We start from the raw sequence: 19,694 nt of genomic DNA on the forward strand, positions 1-19,694 counted from the left end.
ATTTATTTCCCAAATTCATAAAAATACAATTTTTTTTGTAAATTTTGTGTTATTTTCTGTTAGTTTTTAGAGGTTTGGTACAAATGTATTTGCATTGTCATCTTTATGGTATATGTTTTCCAAATGGCAACGACCTCTTATTTATATAAGAAAGTAAGTAAAGAATAGACATGTCCCTTCATGGGACATGTCTGTTCGTTAACATAATTACAATCTTATAATTAATTATATATATTATCTCACATATATATATGACATGTCCCTTCATGGGACATGTCTGTTCATTAACATAATTATAATCTTATAATTAATTATATATATAATCTCATATATATATAATTTGTTCTACAATTTATCCAAGTGAAGCTACAAAACATCAACACTCCCTCTTAACTAGGGAGGATAAACACATGACATGTATTACACCATTGGTAATATTAGGATATTAGGTATGGCAAAATATATCTCTTTGATCAGATGATATCTATCATATTGATATCGCAATTGATATTATGAGTATTAGCCTCCCAGAATATCAAAGTTATTCACCAAGTAATCAAAAGGTTTTGATATCACACCTGATATCAAGAGTATTGGCCTCCCAAAATATCAACGTTTGATATTCACCAAGTACTCAAATAAGGTGTGATATCACATTTGAAATCATGAGTATTGGTCTCCTAGAATATCACAAGATATTCACCAATTACTCAAAATAAGGTTTGATATCAAGAGTATTAGCCTCCTAGAATATCAAAGATATTCACCAAATACTCTAAGTAATGGTCTCCCATAATGTTGAGATGCAAGACATTCACCATTTACTCAATTTATTTGATCTCATAATACAAGTTATTCTAAGATCGTCACCTTATAATAACTTCTCCAATTACAAGTGATGATTATTTTGAAGTCGTCACTTCCTCATGATGTACACATAGGGGGTAGGCCCATTAAGTCACATAGTCACAAGATATATTCAGAATTATAATCCTCTTGCGTGCTCCAATTTATAAGAGTATCCATCTCAAAATAGTTTACTCCCTATGAATCAATAAGACCGAGATCACAAATGGTTAACTCAATAACATTAGTAGTCTTCTCCCTCTCTTTCAAGGTTGCTGCTAATAACATGTCAGGCTCCCTCTGAATCTCAATCTTCATTTTCCTGCAAGAACATTCTCGAAGGAAAAGATCAAGGCACATTACTCTTTATAAATAAGACATAAACTACAATGAATAGACAATTGTATGGATAATAAATACTTATCAGCATCCTTGATTGCTCTCGTCATCGTTATTGTGGTAATTTTACATCTAACACTAAATTTCTTTCACCCTTTTTATGATGAACGGTGCTCCCCTTAATACCATAAACCATAATAGAAAAACAAAGAAACAACAACAGATGCGAGAACAAAATATGGACTTCTTATTTGCACCGCAAATGTGGAATTACAGAATTCACAAGTACAATATGCTAACCCACATAGGCGCTTTCATTTCAATAATTTGCAAGACAATTAGCAAACCATCACCCAAAGTTGTCCTAGACAATGTGCGGGCCTTTCTTAAATAGGCAATTTTATGCCGCCCAAAAAGGTTATAGATGCTCAAACTTAATACCTAGGGCTGACAAACCCTAACAATACATATAGAGTCGGCTAAATACATCTTTGACAAATTATTTTAAAAATTTTGGTAGCCCAACTTCCGAAGGCCATAACTCACAAATTGTTGCTCTGATTGGCTATTATAACCACTTTTCAGAAATGCCAACTCTTGATCTACAAGCACGATATTGCACAAGCACCCTTTCGTCAAGTTTTCGAACCTCATTCAGGCACTCTAAGGCCTCCAATGGTGAGCCTGAAAATTTTTCTGCAAATTTTTCCATCGAAAATCTGCAATAACTTCTTCGATACTTAAGCTGAAGCAATTATATTTTTATGGTAGCCTTATAACTCTAAAATGAACCTTCATGTTGAAAATGAGAACATTCCGAGCTCAAATAAGAGACTTACTAAAAATAGCAAGTTCCCATAAAATATCAATCATTTCTTACATATTATTCAATATTTATCTTTTATTCTCCTAAAATGGATCTCTTTATATTTAACAAATATTATATCAAATTATTAAATATCATATTGAGTTGATTTATACAATTCAAATGTATGTATGTATGTATATATAAATATAATTTATTACCTCATATGTTCTCAATTATGATATCTTATATAATATTTATTAAACATATTAGTAAAGAATATAAAAAAGATATTACTCATAAATCATACCTTATTCCTTTTTTTCATCGGGGTTTGTGTCTGATGCCTCTACCTTTACCTTCCAATGGGTGCGATAACTTCGACTTTTGGCCTCGTCCACATAATTCCCTTAATTTTCATTCGAAGGGTTATCCCTTACGTCTCAAGATTATCTTCAATCTTGTCCCCACAGTTGAATAACACCTTATCCTATCTAGCATTGTGGGGTCCCAATGATAATCTGATGTAGGTAAATCTCTTGTTTTATTGTCGTCCCTTCAACATGTATCATTTGACTTAGGGTTAATGCATAATGGTTTTTGCTCCTTACTCGGCATGTCTTCTTGAAAAGCTCTATTATGTGGATGCCACATAACCACTGCTAGTCCAAACTCGCAACAATATCCTCTTATAATATATGTCCCATCGATGATATGATATGATATGATAGATTTTAATGACGTCCACGAGACTAAAGTAGTCTATGGGACCCGTGCAATCATCCTCCCGAGTCAGGGGCCAAACTAGTTAGTTGCAAAGTTTTGGTTAACTTGTCTCTTCTTCTCTGAATTTTGATAATCAAATCTGTTGTTCTCTTCACTTGATCTTCCTCGAATAAATAGTTGAAGTCCTTGTTCTGCAGAATTTTTGTATAATCAGATCTGATGTCGTTGTAAGCCAGGCATTCCTTGACAAAGTGTTGCTCTATCTCAACTGTTCCCGTATTGCAGAATAAACATGTTCTGTCTGCCCACTCTTCCTTTGGAACTTGCCATCTACCAGTTTCACATCGCAGCTGATGTGAACTAGTTCTAATTTGTGCCATCAACATTTTTGCTTTCCAATTAATAGGTGCCCTTATATAGCCCTTTTCATCATGACTAGAAGTGGGATTAAATTCTTTAATGTAATAAGATTTTTTCCGCCCTATGTGTCTTGTCCACAGAATATTGCGAAATTTTTCATTGACAAACTTCTTTATTTCTTTAATGTTATCCGGGAAAGTTTGGATGTTGATATCCCATTTTTGCATCCATTTGTCATTTTGTTTCATCCATGTGCTTTACTGCCTCACAAGTTTTTCCTCTATTACCAACTTGGGCCAACGATGTGTTTCCAGACCTTGGGTTTTCTTTAAATAGCTTAGCATTCGGATCAATGCGACGGCTTCTAATGGAAAGGAACCCACCTCCGCCAAAAGGATTTCATACGGAACTGTGGTCTTGACTTTCAGATTGCATGTGATGAAGTGTTTTTGAATTCTTTCTACTTGCCGCCATTTTTGTTTGGACATACTACCACCCCACACTTCACATCCGTATAGAATAACCGGAGTGACTAGCAAACCAAACAGAGTTTTCATGGTCGTCCAATCCCATAATTCTGCGTTCCTGCACTTGTTTTGCAAAGAGTATAACGCCTTCCAGCCCCCTTGGATCCTTTTCAATCTGCAAGTATCCCAGTTGAGTTTGTTATGAAAATCGATGCCCAAGTATTTGTACTCTTCCACAATCTCAAGGGGGCTATTTTCAAATAGAAACTTGTCTTGTATGCCCCTATTCTTCTTTAGTGAGAAGATCATAATTTTGGTTTTGCTAGTGTTAACTTGCATTCCTACATCATGACAAAAAATTTCTAGTGCTTTCAAGTGCTCTTTCAAACCTTTAGTTGTTCTAGCAAGAATTATGAGATCATCTGCATATAAGAGCAATCTTATCACGAAGTGGGCCAGTTGCACCCCCTCAGCATTGGTCTTGTTTATCCACTCTTCTAACATGTCAATATAGAGCCTGAATAATGTTGGAGAAAGTGGACACCCTTGCTTAACCTCGATGTTGCTGTCAAAATCTTCTGAAATCCCTTCTATCATTCTGATTTTAGCTTTGACCTGCTCATATAATCTGTAAACTGCTGACCTAAGTTCTTTAGGGACTTCCAGCTCTACCATTCTATCCCATAGTTTATTACGTGGCACTGTGTCGAAAGCTTTTTTAAAGTCCACGAAACAACAAAAAGCCTCGTTCCCCAGAGTGTCCCAAACTTTCTCTATCAAATGTCTGAGAGTGATGTTGTGATCTATAGTAGAGTGTTTCCGTCTAAAGCCTGCTTGCCCTTTTGCACGTTTGCCTTCTGTTTCAACCCAGTTGCTGATTTTTTGTTCTACCAAGCTACCAAATAACTTGCCAAATAGTGGATTGATCATGATGGTTCGGTAATTAGAAGGATTGTTTATATCTCCACTTTTGTGGAGTGGGATCACCACACTTGTAGTCCATTTTACAGGGAAACCTTCTCTATTGACACTGTTGAAAATTTTAGTGATGTGTGGTGTGAGGATTTCAGCACCCCATTTTAAGTATTCCGCTTGTAGCCCATCTATATCTTGCGCTTTACCAGTAGCTAACCTCCTTATGCCTTGAATAATATCATTTTCGCTGAATAACTCCCTTGTAGTCTCTGTTTCAATGGTACTAAGTTCTCTTAGATCACATTCATAGAGAGTCTTGGCATATTCCAGCAATTTGGTTCCTGTTATGTTATTCTCTATCTGAGTTTTTCTCTGCTGAAGCTCTTTCCAAAATTCTATGGGGTTGTTTTTACCAAGATTAATCAATTCTATTCTTCTCTTGTTCACATACTCTTCTTTCTTCTTTTTAATCAGTTGATCATACTCCTTTCTACTTTCTTTGTTCATGTTCTTTTTCCAATTCCTTTTTGCCATTTTGCACTCCTCATCAAACCAAGGATTGGCCAGAAAAGTGTTCTTGGCTTCTTTTGTGGCCCTAGATCTTTTACACTCCTCCAATGCTTTAATGATAGTAAGAACAAGATTATCCTTGTCCATGAAATGTTATTTTTTAGACTCAAGATGGTTTCCCGGAACCCTAAACAGCCGCAAAAGAGAGTCTTGAAAAGTATCATGGTTTTCTTGTGTCATTAAAACTTTGCCAGTCGGAATCATCTTCCTCTTTTGTAAAGGTTTTGGGACAATATGTTGATCTTTAAAGTGAGTGGCCACCCTTATCAAGATGGGGTTATGATCAAATTTTAACTCTATGGGGCAATCTTCTATCTCAAAGTTAATTATCTTTGCGACATAGTCTTGCGAGCATATAACATAATCAACAACACTTTTTCCATTATATCTTTTGCATGTGATTCCACCTGATTTAGGCCACTTTTCCATACCATTGCATATAACCATGTTGTATAGGCAGCATAAGCCTAGTAATTCAACACCAAAATGATTAATCTTTCCCATGCTATCCTATGAAGCTCTTTCCCATTTTTGTGTCCCTTCTTCTTCGAGCCAAACTGGATCTCTGCTTTCATTGTAACTCTCCTTAAGATTGAGAGTTTGGTTGTTTGTTGTTCTAGCATTGAAATCCCCTATTATCATTATTTCCCCTAAAGAGCTAAAGGTTGCTATGTCTTTTTTTAGTGCAACGAACGGGTCTTCTCGATCCAATCTATGTTTTTAATATATTTTTGAGCCTTTTGGAGCGAAGTAACATATAGCCACCCTTGTAGAAATCTGATTCTCTGTTATTTTTATCCAAATATACTGCTTGTTTACATCTTCTTTCTCTAAGCTTACAAATCTGTTCCAAGTTTCTTTTATTAGAACGGTGATGCCTCCATGCCCCTTACCATTATCTATCTTTTCATTCCACAGTGATACCTTCTTATACCCTTCAAAATCTAGAACCCTACATCCATCATGTTCATGAGTCTCGATAAGCATAATGATGTCATTATCTTTAGCTATCGGCACTAACCCAGGTCCTCTTCTCCAAGGATAACCTCTACAATTCCAGCTAACTATAGTTAAATGTTCCTGGGTGGGCCCGAGTTCCCATTTATTGCGTGTAATTTTGTCACTGATTTGGGCTTTGCCATTTTGTAGCCACGCCCACTTGTCGTTTCCTCTTGCTGTTTTCACATTCCTTCCTCATTTATTCTTGCTAAGTTACAGTGAGGTCATCATCAAGATATATGTGTGTGCCTCTAAGAAACTTCCTCTTGCTGAAAATGTTATTTTTATCTCCTATATTCCTCATTGTCACTCTAACATGTCTATCTTTGCCTCCTCTAATCTATTTTCCGATTCATTGAGCTTGTATGGTTGTTCCATAATTTTCCAATCCATCTCGCTTAGAATTACTGTTCAATATTGATCCTGTCATACCATGGTTTTGACAAGTTGAACTGGGAGCCATACAAATGCTTATACAATTTACTGGATTTTTTGAATGTGAAGAGAGATAATCATTGAATGTAATGTTTCATCCCATAATTATATCTAATGTCCCCCATCTCCGCAAGTTCTTTTTTTTTCTTGCAAAATGTCTACTTCTCTTAAATAGTTATTGTCATCCCAACACATTATGTTTGTGGTTTCCGCCATTATCGGGAATAAAAAGCACAAGCACGCCAGAGAGCTGCTTGAGATGCAAATTATAGTCAACCTTTCTCCAGCCCTCATGGTACAAATACATGCCATATTTCTTCGTGGAAATGTTGTTGGCAGCAAAAATGGGAATGTACATCATATTGCAGCCGTTTGGAACAGGCTTTAGCAGCTCTATCAATCTAGCCAAACCCACATAGATTGCAAATATCACAACTCATGCGCTAACCCTCCACTTGGATGTAAGAGCACCCATGGTGTAAAAACATGCAAATTAATGATATTGAGTTGCTAATCAAAGCCGATCCAATTTTGTGATAATTGTTGAGTGTTACATTATTTCTTATATCAAATTATTCTCCTTATTACTAATAGGTTGGGAATCGCCTGCTCTGATACCATGTTAATTTTTAGTGGTCTGCTACAAATGTATTCGCATTGCCATCTTTATGGTATATGTTTTCCAAATGGCAGCGACCTCTTATTTATATAAGAAAGTAAGTAAAGAATAGGCATGTGCCTTAATGGGACATGTATGTTCGTTAACATAATTACAATCTTATATATATATTTGTGCTACAATTTATCATAGTGAAGTTACGAAACATCAACATTTTCCACCACAAAATATGCAAATCATGAAAAACAATTGTTGAAATTTTTGTGAAAATCTATTGTGTTTTTAGATTTTTGAGATTTGGTCAATGGTGTATTTTGTAGTGCCACTTTTCATTAAAACTTTTGCTTCATTTAAATGGGTGTATATTTCATGGTAAAATTGTTTGGCTAACTACCATCATTCCCATTCGAGATCCGTGACATAACTGCCTTTTGTGTTCTATAAGTATAGTGGTTGTATCAAACATTGATAGATCGATCTTTTGGTGCAATGGCAATCTAAGCTTGTAACAAGTGGTATCATAGCTTGGTCACATGTTCAAATCTCTTCAAGTAATATTAAGGGCGGAATTGTTGGATTAACTGCCAATGTTTCCCTTTGGGATTTGTGACATAGCTTCACTACCTCTTGTGTTTGTAAGTCTAGTGGTTGTATCACGCATTGACAAGTTGATCTTTTGGTGCAATGACACTTCTAACTTGTAATAAAATAACTTGTAAATAACATTCATTCTAATTGATTTAATTGGCTAGATATCTAATTAGACCATAGGATTCTATTATTATTATTTTCTAATGTAATGTTTTGTTATGTTTATGATATTTTTATAATCAAACACATCATAAGTCCATCTCTGGTATGAGTCTTCTCTCATCTTCAATGTTATTTTATTCTCTCTTGGGTGCTAGTATAATTCAAAATTATAAGTATGCTTCTAATCACAATGCTTATTGTTGGTTTTAACCAATTTTAATATTTCTAATTGAGTATGTCAAACCAAAATTGCAAGTCGTGCATATAGTTTTAGTTATTTCACATTGAACTTCTACTATGTTTGAATTTAAGCACTAATATCATAATTTACTTTCCTATCGTGTATAGTTTTTTAAATGTAAAATTAAAGCAAGCAACATGGTTTGGAACTATTCCATGGGGGACAACGATGGTTACACATGGGGGACAACGATAGTTACTGTAATGTTCCTTTTTAAGCATTCATAGCATGTTGTTGTCGTTGGCCTATTTCTCCATTGTCCTATAGGCTAACCAGGACATTAAAGGGACTTCGAGGCCATTTGGCCTAGATAGTTTTAGTTGCAGGTCTTTTTGATGAGTTTTGAGGCAACTTTGGGCATACTTACTATTTATAGTAAGTCATTTTGGACATGGTCGGACATCCAGTGGCAGCAGTATGTCGATGGTAATTGTTTAAAATCGACAAGAAGACTTGTTTATCATTAATAAGATTTGTTATGCATTGATAAAGCTATTTTATAAAGTTAAATTTAAATATTTAACTTTATTAATGCATAGACTATAGTTTGTGGGAAATATTTAAATTAAAAGAGTCCCCTTTATTTTATAACACATTGGAGACATAAGTTACATAAAGGGAGTTATGTTTTATCCCACATTGAGAAAACGAAGGATGGAACTCTTGTGAGAACACTATAAAAGAAATGAAAGAGCTTCTTTTATGCATGCTTGGAAATATCAAAGAAATTGAAAAAAAATTTGGAGATTATGTCTCAATAGTTTGGAGGACGAAATCCCTTCAAGCTAGAAATCTTGACGCCATTGAAAGATATGGTCTTGAGATTCAACATAGTAGCAGTCTGAAAAAGTGGAACCAAAAAAGCAGGCTGAAAAAGGGGGTACGCAAAAGCAGTCCGAAAAAAGCGGAACCAAAAAAGAAAGCTGAAAAAGCGGGTACGAAAAAAGCTGTCCGAAAAAAGCGGAACCGAAAAAGCAGGCTGAAAAAGCGGGTACGAAAAAGCAAGCCGAAAAAGCAGTTCGAAAAAAGCAAAGCAGAAGGGGCAGCATAGAAGGAAATTATTTCAGCCATCTACAACCAAGTTCTTTTGTTAGTATTGTTTTTTTAGGATGTTATGAGCTTTCAGCTGTAGTGTACATTATACCAGCATTATCATTTTGTAATCCATGTAAATGCCAAAGTCTTGGTCATATTTCATGAGCATTGTAATTTTCATTGCAATTAAGAAGATAATAATTGCTGGTGTCATTTAAGCAATTTAATATCATTATTTATCAGCTAGTTAGTTTGCATACCAACTGTTTGTAAAAATGCCAGTTGGTTGTAGGTGTTCATTTCTCATGCTTAGATCATATATATGCACTGAATATTATCAAAATTAGTAGCACACTCATGTTAGGTCATTGTGTAGTCCATTGTAGTCTTCTAGGACAAGATTTTCATTGATGCAAATTGTAAAAAAAGTCATTTGAAGCTAGCTGAAATACTATATCAGTCATACGTCCCTTGCATGTGAATTGTTTGATAAAATTCCTTGAGCTTTCATCGGCATTTTTTGAGGGCAAATTTGAGGAGGGTTATTACAGTGGTATCAGAGCTTGCTTGCAAAGTGTTTGACGAAATGTCAAACAACTGAAGTATAAAGATTTTTGGTGTTTGAAGAAGTTATAACCTATTGGGGTTATTACAGTGGTACCAAAGCTACAAGTCTTGCCATCCTGTGGAGGTCTTATAGGGAACTTGGAATAGCCAGATAGAGAGAAAAATGTTTGACAAAATGAATGCCAGTCCAGATCAGAGGAAGGAAAGATTCTTACAATTATTAGACACCTTAGCACAGGGACATCGATCAATAGAGAAAAGAGCACAAAAACAGAGTCAGAGATTTGAGCTTATGATGCAGATGATGGCTTGTCAAATGGGGTTGAATGCTAATGTGGGTGGAGGAAATAATCAGAATGGTAATAATCAGGATGGGGCACATAATGGAGGCGAACAAGTTGGGAACAATTTTGGTCATGCACCCTAGCAAACTAGGACAGTGAGTTCGCAGCCCATGATTCCCATATTTCCTCCTAGAGCTCCAAAGTAGCCCATACCAGAGCCCCAGATCACTGATATACAGGACTAGCTGAGGAGAGATTGAGAAGCCGTAGGTCCAGATTTTATTGCTGCAATCACCTTTAGGGAGTATATAGATGTGCAGATAAAGCATATGCCACGTGGACATGATAGGAACCAGAGCTATGAGCTACAAAAGAAAGTAGGGAAATTTCAGTTACCATATTATGATGGCTTGGGGAAGTCTACAGCAAGAGCTTGGGTTCAAAAGCTTGACACATACTTTCAAATGAACCCTATGCCTGAGGAAGAAGCTATTAAGTATGCAGCAATTCACCTGGATGGGTTAGCACACGAGTGGTGGCATCATGGTATGGTCACTATGGGTCATGCACACATTACCTCCTATGTGGAGTTTAAGGAGAGACTGATTGAACGTTTTGATAGGCCTAAGGATCGTACCTTCCCTATGATAGGCAAAAACTTCTATGAGGAGTTTAACAAACATGTTGATTCAATATAGGGAGACATTAGCACATCTTCAGGTAATGGTTTATCTACATCATCTTCACAGGTAGAAGGGGTTACAGACGTGCAAGTTGAGCCAGAAGGTGATATCATAAGCACACCAGATTATGCGATTGACACAGATAGTGATTCCAGTACAGTTGGGTTGGATGAAGTTACAGCAGTTGAGGATACCGTCATGTTTGAGGATAGTACAGTTGATCAGAAAGTGAGCATTCAGGACTTTGCAAAAAATGAGTATCAGGCACAGTTGGATGCTTCTTCACATGAGATAGAGGCTAGTAGCTCTTTACTTAGTTTGGCAAGCCAGCTAAAGACAAGGGACAAGAATATTCTCAGGGCTTTATCTCATCATGAAAGGATACATGGATTGATTGAGAATCACATTTGGATGATTCAACTACAGGAGAGACTAAAAGGAGTCACAACAGGTTCTTCTTGTGACGACTTACAGCAGATCAAGGAAGGCATGGAGGCAATGAAGGTAAGTTACATACACCTACTTTCAGATCACGATCATCTCCTTAATCTTGCAGGGATCTATTTAGATGCATTGAAGAAGAAGGAGGAGGAGGCTGACCAGCTTTCTCATGAGCTGGAGGATACTTGAAATTCCTTGGTGTGTATTCAGTTGGCTCTCTAGGATTCTGAGAGACATGTGGACAAGCTTTGTCTTGAGGTGAGCTCAGTTCGGGAGTTAGCGCATATAGCAGGGACTCAGTTTTCTTTTACAGTTAGGTCACATGTTGATGATTTATCAGAGATGACAGAGTTTATAGGAGAGTCCCAGGATCTGAGTATTACAGATGATAGCTATTCTGAGGTTACTCCTTTGGACAGTGTACCAGAGATAGAGTATAGGAGTTCAACCAATCGGCACAATCATGTATCTAGTCAGCTGAGAGTTGGCAAGCGAGACATTGCTATTGCGTGCTAACATTTTGATGTTGCTCGCCAGTTGTTAGCAATTTATGGATGGGGTTCTCCTACTAGTGATGAGCAGGGGAGGCAGTTATCTTTCCTTGACAGAGATCCACTCTTTATGGGAGGCTATTCGGATTCTGAGACAGAATTATATGCAGTTGGTAGCCGACAAAGATTATCTTATGGAGTGGGGGAGTACAGCATACGAAGCATTATTGGCCAAGGAAGATGAGGTGAGTGAGCTTACTCAGCAGCTCGAGGTGACTTATGAAATTCTTGAGAGTACACAGTTGGCTTTCGAGGAGTCACAATTTCATTTGGCTAAGGTGACCGAGGAGTTAGAGCGACTGCAGTCTTTACCAGATTCTGTATAGTCACAAGCTGTGGTGTCTAGTGATCCGAGGATGTCCATGGTCGAGATTGTCAAAGACAGTGGAGATGGGAATGCATCCATCCTTGATACTAATATTGGCATATCGGGTTCGTTCCCACTAGAGTCAGGATCAGTTGAGTTGGGTGTTGCAGCAGATTGTTGTGGTATGCCTAACATGGTGGTGGCTTCTAGTACTGATGGCACGGAGACTAGAGATGTTGTATCAAAGATCATGTGTGATATTGGTGAGCCGGTAGTTGGCATGGTTCCTGCTAGTAATACTACTCCCTTGGTGATGTCTTCAGAGGTAGTAGTCAGTTCCAACATGGTTAATGACGAAGATTGGCGCATTCTATCGGCATTACACTATAAGGTATGCTCATCAATTTACCTTTGATGACCATGTTGATGAGATGATGATACAGAGATGTACTTTGGTTCCTAGTGCTTGTCATCAGTTATGGGACAGTTTGACGCCTCAGGATGAGAGTTGTGATGGGCATGACATGGCGATAGGTTCTGCGGTTGACAGCTTGATAATACATGACTTAGAGCAGGAGTTTGGGAGTGATGCTTCAGCAGTTGTTGTTATTGATTCTACGCCTTTGGCTATGACATCTCCTGACTTAACTGGTGATCAGTCACAATGGGCTGTATCACTTGTTCATGGTGAGTTGTTGACTGAGGTTGGTTCTTTTTATCAGCATTATACTGCAGGGTATATACACCAATTAGCATTTGATCCTTGTGTTGAGGAGTTGATGGCAGGAAAATTTGGTTTGGGTTCCATTTCTTGTTGTTTATCTTCTGATGTCTTTTCACCATCAGCGGTGCATGGGAGTTATGGTTATGAGATAGTGGTCGGTGATCTGCAGAGTTGTGTTGACTGCAAGAGTTGTGTAGTGTGTGGATTCTCCATACTTGGTGCAATTTCATTCGGGAGCGTTCACCATTGTTGCAGAGTTGGTTTATACATTTCGTATAGGCCAGTGGGATGCGTTGATGGTATTTACTGTGTTGGCAGCTTGATTTGTCCACTTTACTTGGGTTCTAATGTTCTAAGAGTTTGTCTCTCGTGGGTTTCTAACTGTGGCAGTTGTGATTTTGGAGTTTGGTTGAGCTGTAATTATCAATTTGATTATGGATTCCTCTTGGTTAATTTTCAAAGGTTGTTGCAAGAGCCTATGTTGACTGACAGCAGTATAGTTCATGACTACATTTGGGATCCAGGTGGATTGATTGGGTTGTTATTCGACCATTGCTTGGGGACAAGCAATTTTGGGAAGGGTGGACTGTAATGTTCCTTTTTTAGCATTCATAGCATGTTGTTGTCGTTGGCCTATTTCCCCACTGTCCCGTAGGCTAACCAGGACATTAAAGGGACTTCGAGGCCATTTGGCCTAGATAGTTTTAGTTGCAAGTCTTTTTGATGGGTTCTGAGGCAACTTTGGGCATACTTACTATTTATAGTAAGTCATCTTGGACATGGTCGGACATCCAGTGGCAGCAGTATGTCGATGGTAATTGTTTAAAATCGACAAGAAGACTTGTTTATCATTAATAAGATTTGTTATGCATTGATAAAGCTATTTTATAAAGTTAAATTTAAATATTTAACTTTATTAATGCATAGACTATAGTTTGTGGAAAATATTTAAATTAAAAGAGTCCCCTTTATTTTGTAACACATTGGAGACATAAGTTACATAAAGGGAGTTATGTTTTATCCCACATTGAGAAAACGAAGGATGGAGCTCTTGTGAGAACACTATAAAAGAAATGAAAGAGTTTATTTTATGCATGCTTGGAAATATCAAAGAAATTGGAAAATTTTCTGGAGATTATGTCTCAATAGTTTGGAGGACGAAATCTCTTCAAGCTGGAAATTTTGACGCCATTGAAAGATATGGTCTTGAGATTCAACATAGTAGCAATCCGAAAAAGCGAAATAAAAAAAGTAGGCTGAAAAAGCGGGTACGCAAAAGTAGTCCAAAAAAAGTGGAACCGAAAAAGCAAGCTAAAAAAGCGGGTACGAAAAAAGCTGTCCGAAAAAAGCGAAACTAAAAAAGCAGGCTGAAAAAGCGGGTACGAAAAAGCAGGCCGAAAAAGCAATTCGAAAAAAGCAAAGCAGAAGGGGCAGCATAGAAGGAAATTATTTCAGCCATCTACAACCAAGTTCTTTTGTTAGTATTATTTTTTTAGGGTGTTATGAGCTTTCAGTTGTAGTGTGCATTATACCAGTATTATCATTTTGTAATCCATGTAAATGCCAAAGTCTTGGCCATATTTCATGAGCATTGTAATTTTCATTGCAATTAAGAAGATAATAGTTGCTGGTGTCATTTAAGCAATTTAATATCATTATTTATCAGCTAGTTAGTTTGCATACCAACTGTTTGTAAAAATGTCAGTTGGCTGTAGGTGTTCATTTCTCATGCTTAGATCATATATATGCACTGAATATTATCAAAATTAGTAGCACACTCATGTTAGGTCATTGTGTAGTCCATTGTAGTCATCTAGCACAAGATTTTCATTGATGCAAATTGTAAAAAAAGCCATTTGAAGCTAGCTGAAATACTATATCAATCATACGTCCCTTGCATGTGAATTGTTTGATGAAATTCCTTGAGCTTTCATCAGCATTTTTTGAGGGCAAATTTGAGGAGGGTTATTACAGTTGTATCAGAGCTTGCTTGCAAAGTGTTTGACGAAATGTCAAACAACTGAAGTATAAAGATTTTTGGTGTTTGAAGAAGTTATAACCTATTGGGGTTATTACAGTTACAGGGTATGGTACTAGTGCCTTTTTAGACCTTTTGGTTCAATTTAGTTGTATAGTCGTTATTGTGTGTAAAATTGTGCAAGTTTGTTAAAACCTAGTGTTACTAAATTGATTATATGGTCATGAAATTTACTGGGCTTAAATGAAAAAACAAAAGAATTTCAAGACAATTTTAAATGGTGCTTTCATTAATGTCAAATCAGTCTCAACTTCCAATATTTTTATTATTGGTTTGCCAATTTTGCAATTTGTTTGGTTGATTTATAAATTTTAAAAAGATTACAGTGACCCATATGTTGAATTTATAAAACATCAACCAAGCTTTTATTGAGTAGATTGTTAAATTGTGAGTATTTGCCATAATTTCCATGATCCAAAATCTTATGACTAGTTATTTGTTTTGTGTAATGGAGAGCTTCACAAACTATTTTATACATACAAAAGTAATATGTGACCACATATCATCATATGACAAAAATTGATCATGAATTTGATGCACCCTTGCTTAAGAATTATATTTTTCACTAAAACTAATATTATTTTTTAAAGAATATAATACTATTCAAAATTTATATATTTTATATTTACCATACAAATATTGATATAGTATAAATTATTCATATTAATTAAATATTAATTTTCAAAATAAAGATAAAAGTGAATTTTTTAATTTCATTTCCAATTTCAATCACATGTTTTGTCCCATCAAGACTTTCTCGAACATTTGCTTCACTAAATTAACCACTCAAATAGCATGAATTAACATTGTCAAAAGCTAAAACCAATGCCACAACCCCCTTTGTGAACCTAGTTCACCATTTTTAACCAACATAAAATACTGCTGAAAAATGCCAACATTAAAATTTGAACAGATTCCTTCAAAAGCACTTCCTGTGAACTATAGATGGTCCTGATTCTTCATATTCAGCCTTGGTTATCCACATCTGTCCAAACACAAAGACAATATTTTTCCTTGAAAATAAATAATGATAATTCTAATAAAAGCTTTCAAGAATCTATTTATAATACAAATAAATGATATTAGATTTCTACTATCTATTTTGTTTATGTTATTATTTTTGGATTTGGTCATGTGATAGTTTTTGCATCAACATTGTGATCTATCATCAGAATAAAAGAATACATAATTAAAAGAAAGATCATAAAATATAATATACAACATTAATGCAAAAACCATAAAAAAAAAACTAAAGTAATAATATAAAAATATATCTTATGAATCTTATTAAGAAAATATTACCTGTTGGAAGGTGCTAAGAGAAGCAAGAATTGAACCTCCAATCCAAACACTATATTTCCTCTCAGGAGGGGCCACCACCTTGACCTTGACTGTGTTGGGTGCTAGGGTAGTAACATCCTTGGTCATCCTATCAGCAATGCCAGGGAACATGGTGGATCCCCCACTCAACACAATATTTCCATACAAATCCTTTCTGATGTCCACATCACATTTCATGATGGAATTGAAGGTGGTCTCATGGATGCCAGGGGCTTCAACTCCCACAAGAGAAGGTTGGAAAAGAACTTCAGCACACCTAAAACACTCACCTCCAATGGTGATGACTTGCCCATCAGGGAGCTCATAAGTCTTCTCGGAAGATGAGGAGGATTTGGCAATTTCCATTTCTTGCTCGAAGTCAAGGGCCACATAACCTAGTTTCTCTTTCATGTCACGTACAATTTCACGTTCGGCTGTAGTAGAGAAGTTGTAACCTCTTTCTGTAAGAATTTTCATGAGTGCATATGTTAAATCACGCCCTGCTAAATCAAGGCGATAGATAGCATGGGGAAGGGTAAACCCTTCATAGATTGGCACCACATGTGTCACCCCGTCGCCAGAGTCCAATACAATTCCTACCATTGCATTACAAGATAAAATTAGTCTAGACTTTTAGATTGTTTCTAATAGGATTAGGTTTAACCGAAATATAAACCTTAGCATCTTAAACAATTATTGTTCATAATCTAGATGTTTTAGAATAGTAAATATTTTTGTTGAATTTTAGGTTGAATAAGATATCTACCAGTTTAATTTGTTAATGAAGTTGAATAGTTCTAATTAAGTCTACTAGTAATCAGATCTTATTAAGTGCAAGATCTTGACATCAGGAAACCTAAATTATGTCGCAAGCAACTTCTAGTGGCATTGATACCCTTAGTCCTTAGCTCTCAATTGAGAAAGTTTCAGCCTGAAACTCATGCCCTACCTAATGGAGGCAATAGAGAACCCAAGACTCAAGGCAACAGAGAACCTAAGACTCAAGGCAACATTTAACCTAAGACTCACACCAGGTACCAAGTCAAGGCTATACATAACCTCAGGAGCTGCAAATCTTTTGTATAGTTGCGCCACATTTGTCACCCCATCATTAGAGTCCAAAACCCCTACCATTCCAATGCAAGATCAATTTTATTTAAAGCTTACTTAAATTCTATTGAGATTTAGGCTTTTCTACATAGCATGCTAGTGGAAAGTACAAAACCTAGTACCTTAAGCAATTATCATTGGTGTTGCCTTGAAAAAGCAATTCTCATTTGTCCAATTAAGCTTGAATAAAATATCCATTTGGTTTATCAATGAAGTTGAATGGTTCTAAATGAGCCCACTAGAGATCCATGTCTTGGCATCATAAAATGATAAGGTTGGAATCATTGTCTTAGATGACTTTGACAAAATGGATAACCCTTAGCTCTTGACTCTTGGCCAAAAAGGTTTTGACCTGTGATTTGTGCTCCAATATTTGGATAGCAAAGATCCTTCCAAATTTGATGAAAAAATCCTGAAACATGCATTTCAATCATTGTCTTACACAACTTTAACAAAATGAACACCCAACAATTGTTGACTTTCAACAAAAGAAGTTTCAAGGTCTATCATTATGCTCCAATAACAAATAGCTAAGACGCATTTGATTTGACATTTAATTTTCTTCCAACTATAGATGGATGTCCAACTTTGACATTATAATAGATCTCATTATAAAGATTCCTTAAAGATCTCTCATTTGTCCTGGAAGAGGTTCAACTTCTGTAAATAACTTTTAAAATTTAAGATTCAACCTATACTTTATATAACTAGAGATCTTAGTGATAGACGGGATACACACTTCAATCCAAAGATGCAAGAATCTAATGTACTGTATAAATTATACGACTCTAAAATTTCTGTTTGCCTATTAACTAAAAAAGATTCAACCAGTAACTTCAGCCCCTATTGTGTATGAATTTGTATAGAACCTTCAAATGAAGAGCCATACCTGTAGTTCGTCCACTGGCATAGAGGGACAGCACAGCCTGAATGGCAATATAAGTAGCAGGGGATGCAAAGGCCTCAAGTATGATCTCCACCATCTTCTCCCGATTAGCCTTGGGATTCAATGGCGGCTCAGTGAGCAGGACAGGATGGTCCTCTGGCGCAATGCGGAGCTCATTGCTAAAAGTGTGATGCCACAGCTTCTCCATGTCGTCCCAATTGGAAACAATGCCGTGTTCCACAGGGTACTTGAGGCTCAGAATTCCCCTCTTCGCCTGCGCCTCATCGCCCACATAGCAATCCTTCTGCCCCATCCCCACCATCACTCCTCTGTGACGCGCCCTCCCTATTATGCTCGGAAACACTGCCCTCGGAGCATCATCCCCTGCCATTCCAGCCTACACAATGCCCATAGTCAAACAGCTTAAAATTGATTTCACAGTTGTTTGAATCGGTGTTAAATTTCCGAATTAGATTGTGCCCTAGTTTTTATACAGGGCAAAAAGATTTCACATCTATTTGGATCAGTACTAAATTTCTGAATGAGGCTGTCCCCTAGTTCATAAGGATTTCAAATTTATTTGAGTCAGCACTAAAGTTCTAAATTACACTGTGCCCTAGTTTTATACTTCTCAAAAAGATTTCAGATTTAAGATTTATTTGGATGAGTACTAAATTTCTGGATTAGATTGTGCCCCAGTTTTTATATCCATGTTGTGCCCTAGTTTTGATATCAATTTTAATCTGAGAATTTGACATTGTTTCAAATTATAGATTGTAGAAAATATGAAAACATTAAATCATTTTATCTGATGCGCTTACCTTCACAGTGCCTGATCCATTATCACACACGACAGCCTGCACTTCATCTCCGTCTTCCATTCTTTAACTGGTCGCCTGCAAAACAAAGCATTACTTCATTTTTTGTGCTCTTTAAATTTCGAAAAACATAGTGAATTCTTGAGACTTACAGGCTAGGGCGCAGATTGCAAATTTGCAGAGAAGAACAGCAATTGAAATGGGTTAGCACTGTTTGAGCAGGCACTGAGGAATGGAGTTTTATAGCCATGGAAAGAGAACTTGAATTGTTTGTCAGGCGAGCAGCTGTTGCAGAGTAGGAATAAATCTGGTTCTACTAAAGTTAAAGATATAAAAAATGGGGCAGAATGGCACCGAAATATGTTTGTGGGCGGTGGTGCTTTGTTGTAAAAGCATTCTGAGCCCCATTGCTCCCGAGTGGGAAATCCAACATTCAGAGTAAAATATTATGGCACGAATTTTCGGCCAATCGAAAGATTCAAGCACATATTTACAGTACTCGAAGAATTTGAACTTTTCTTTTAGCTCTACTTTTGCTTTTGCATAAATGGTTGAACTTCAGATCGGTAAAAGGAAAGATTCATAATATTTTTGCTTTTGCATAAATGGCTGTCCTTCAAGTAATTTCAGTAAATAAAAAAAATGTTATAATATTACTTATAATTGTTTTTCTAAAAGTTTGACCTCTTGTTTTGTTGTGAAATTTTTTCATTGTAGTGGTGTATGGTTTGGATGTATTGGATAATGTAGATTTTTTTCAATATTGGAGATTAGTTTGTGGATTTTTGGTTTCTTGTTTTTTTGTGATTTATATCAATATATAATGAATTTTTAGAGATCTTTAGTCTTTATTAA

At 36.3% G+C, this 19,694-nt stretch overlaps 1 protein-coding gene across 1 annotated transcript; it reads right to left on the reverse strand.

Annotated features, from left to right (window-relative positions):
• Positions 1-15,392: 15,392 nt before the first annotated feature.
• LOC149532283 (actin-2-like) lies at positions 15,393-19,408 on the reverse strand. Its single transcript, XM_089804264.1, has 5 exons — positions 18,992-19,408; positions 18,843-18,917; positions 18,025-18,418; positions 16,008-16,621; positions 15,393-15,690 (listed from the first exon to the last, which is right to left on the reverse strand). The coding sequence occupies exons 2-5, from the start codon at positions 18,900-18,902 to the stop codon at positions 15,625-15,627; spliced, it is 1,134 nt and encodes a 377-aa protein (XP_089660390.1). The 5' UTR covers positions 18,903-18,917; positions 18,992-19,408; the 3' UTR covers positions 15,393-15,624.
• Positions 19,409-19,694: the final 286 nt, after the last annotated feature.

The sequence above is a fragment of the Cupressus sempervirens genome, chromosome 10 (assembly GCF_028749045.1).
Source record: "Cupressus sempervirens isolate cs-2001-9-10 chromosome 10, ASM2874904v1, whole genome shotgun sequence".
In the NCBI taxonomy this organism is placed as follows: Eukaryota; Viridiplantae; Streptophyta; class Pinopsida; order Cupressales; family Cupressaceae; genus Cupressus; species Cupressus sempervirens.

Bases quoted from the DNA above. Each gene is read 5' to 3' on its own strand.
- LOC149532283 (XM_089804264.1), bottom strand. From the start codon at position 18,902: ATGGAAGACGGAGATGAAGTGCAGGCTGTCGTGTGTGATAATGGATCA. The intron at 16,622-18,024 runs GTATGGCTCTTC...ATGCAATGGTAG, and splicing joins TGCCAGTGGACGAACTACAG to GAATTGTATTGGACTCTGGC. The intron at 15,691-16,007 runs GTAATATTTTCT...GTGTTTGGACAG, and splicing joins CTCTTAGCACCTTCCAACAG to ATGTGGATAACCAAGGCTGA.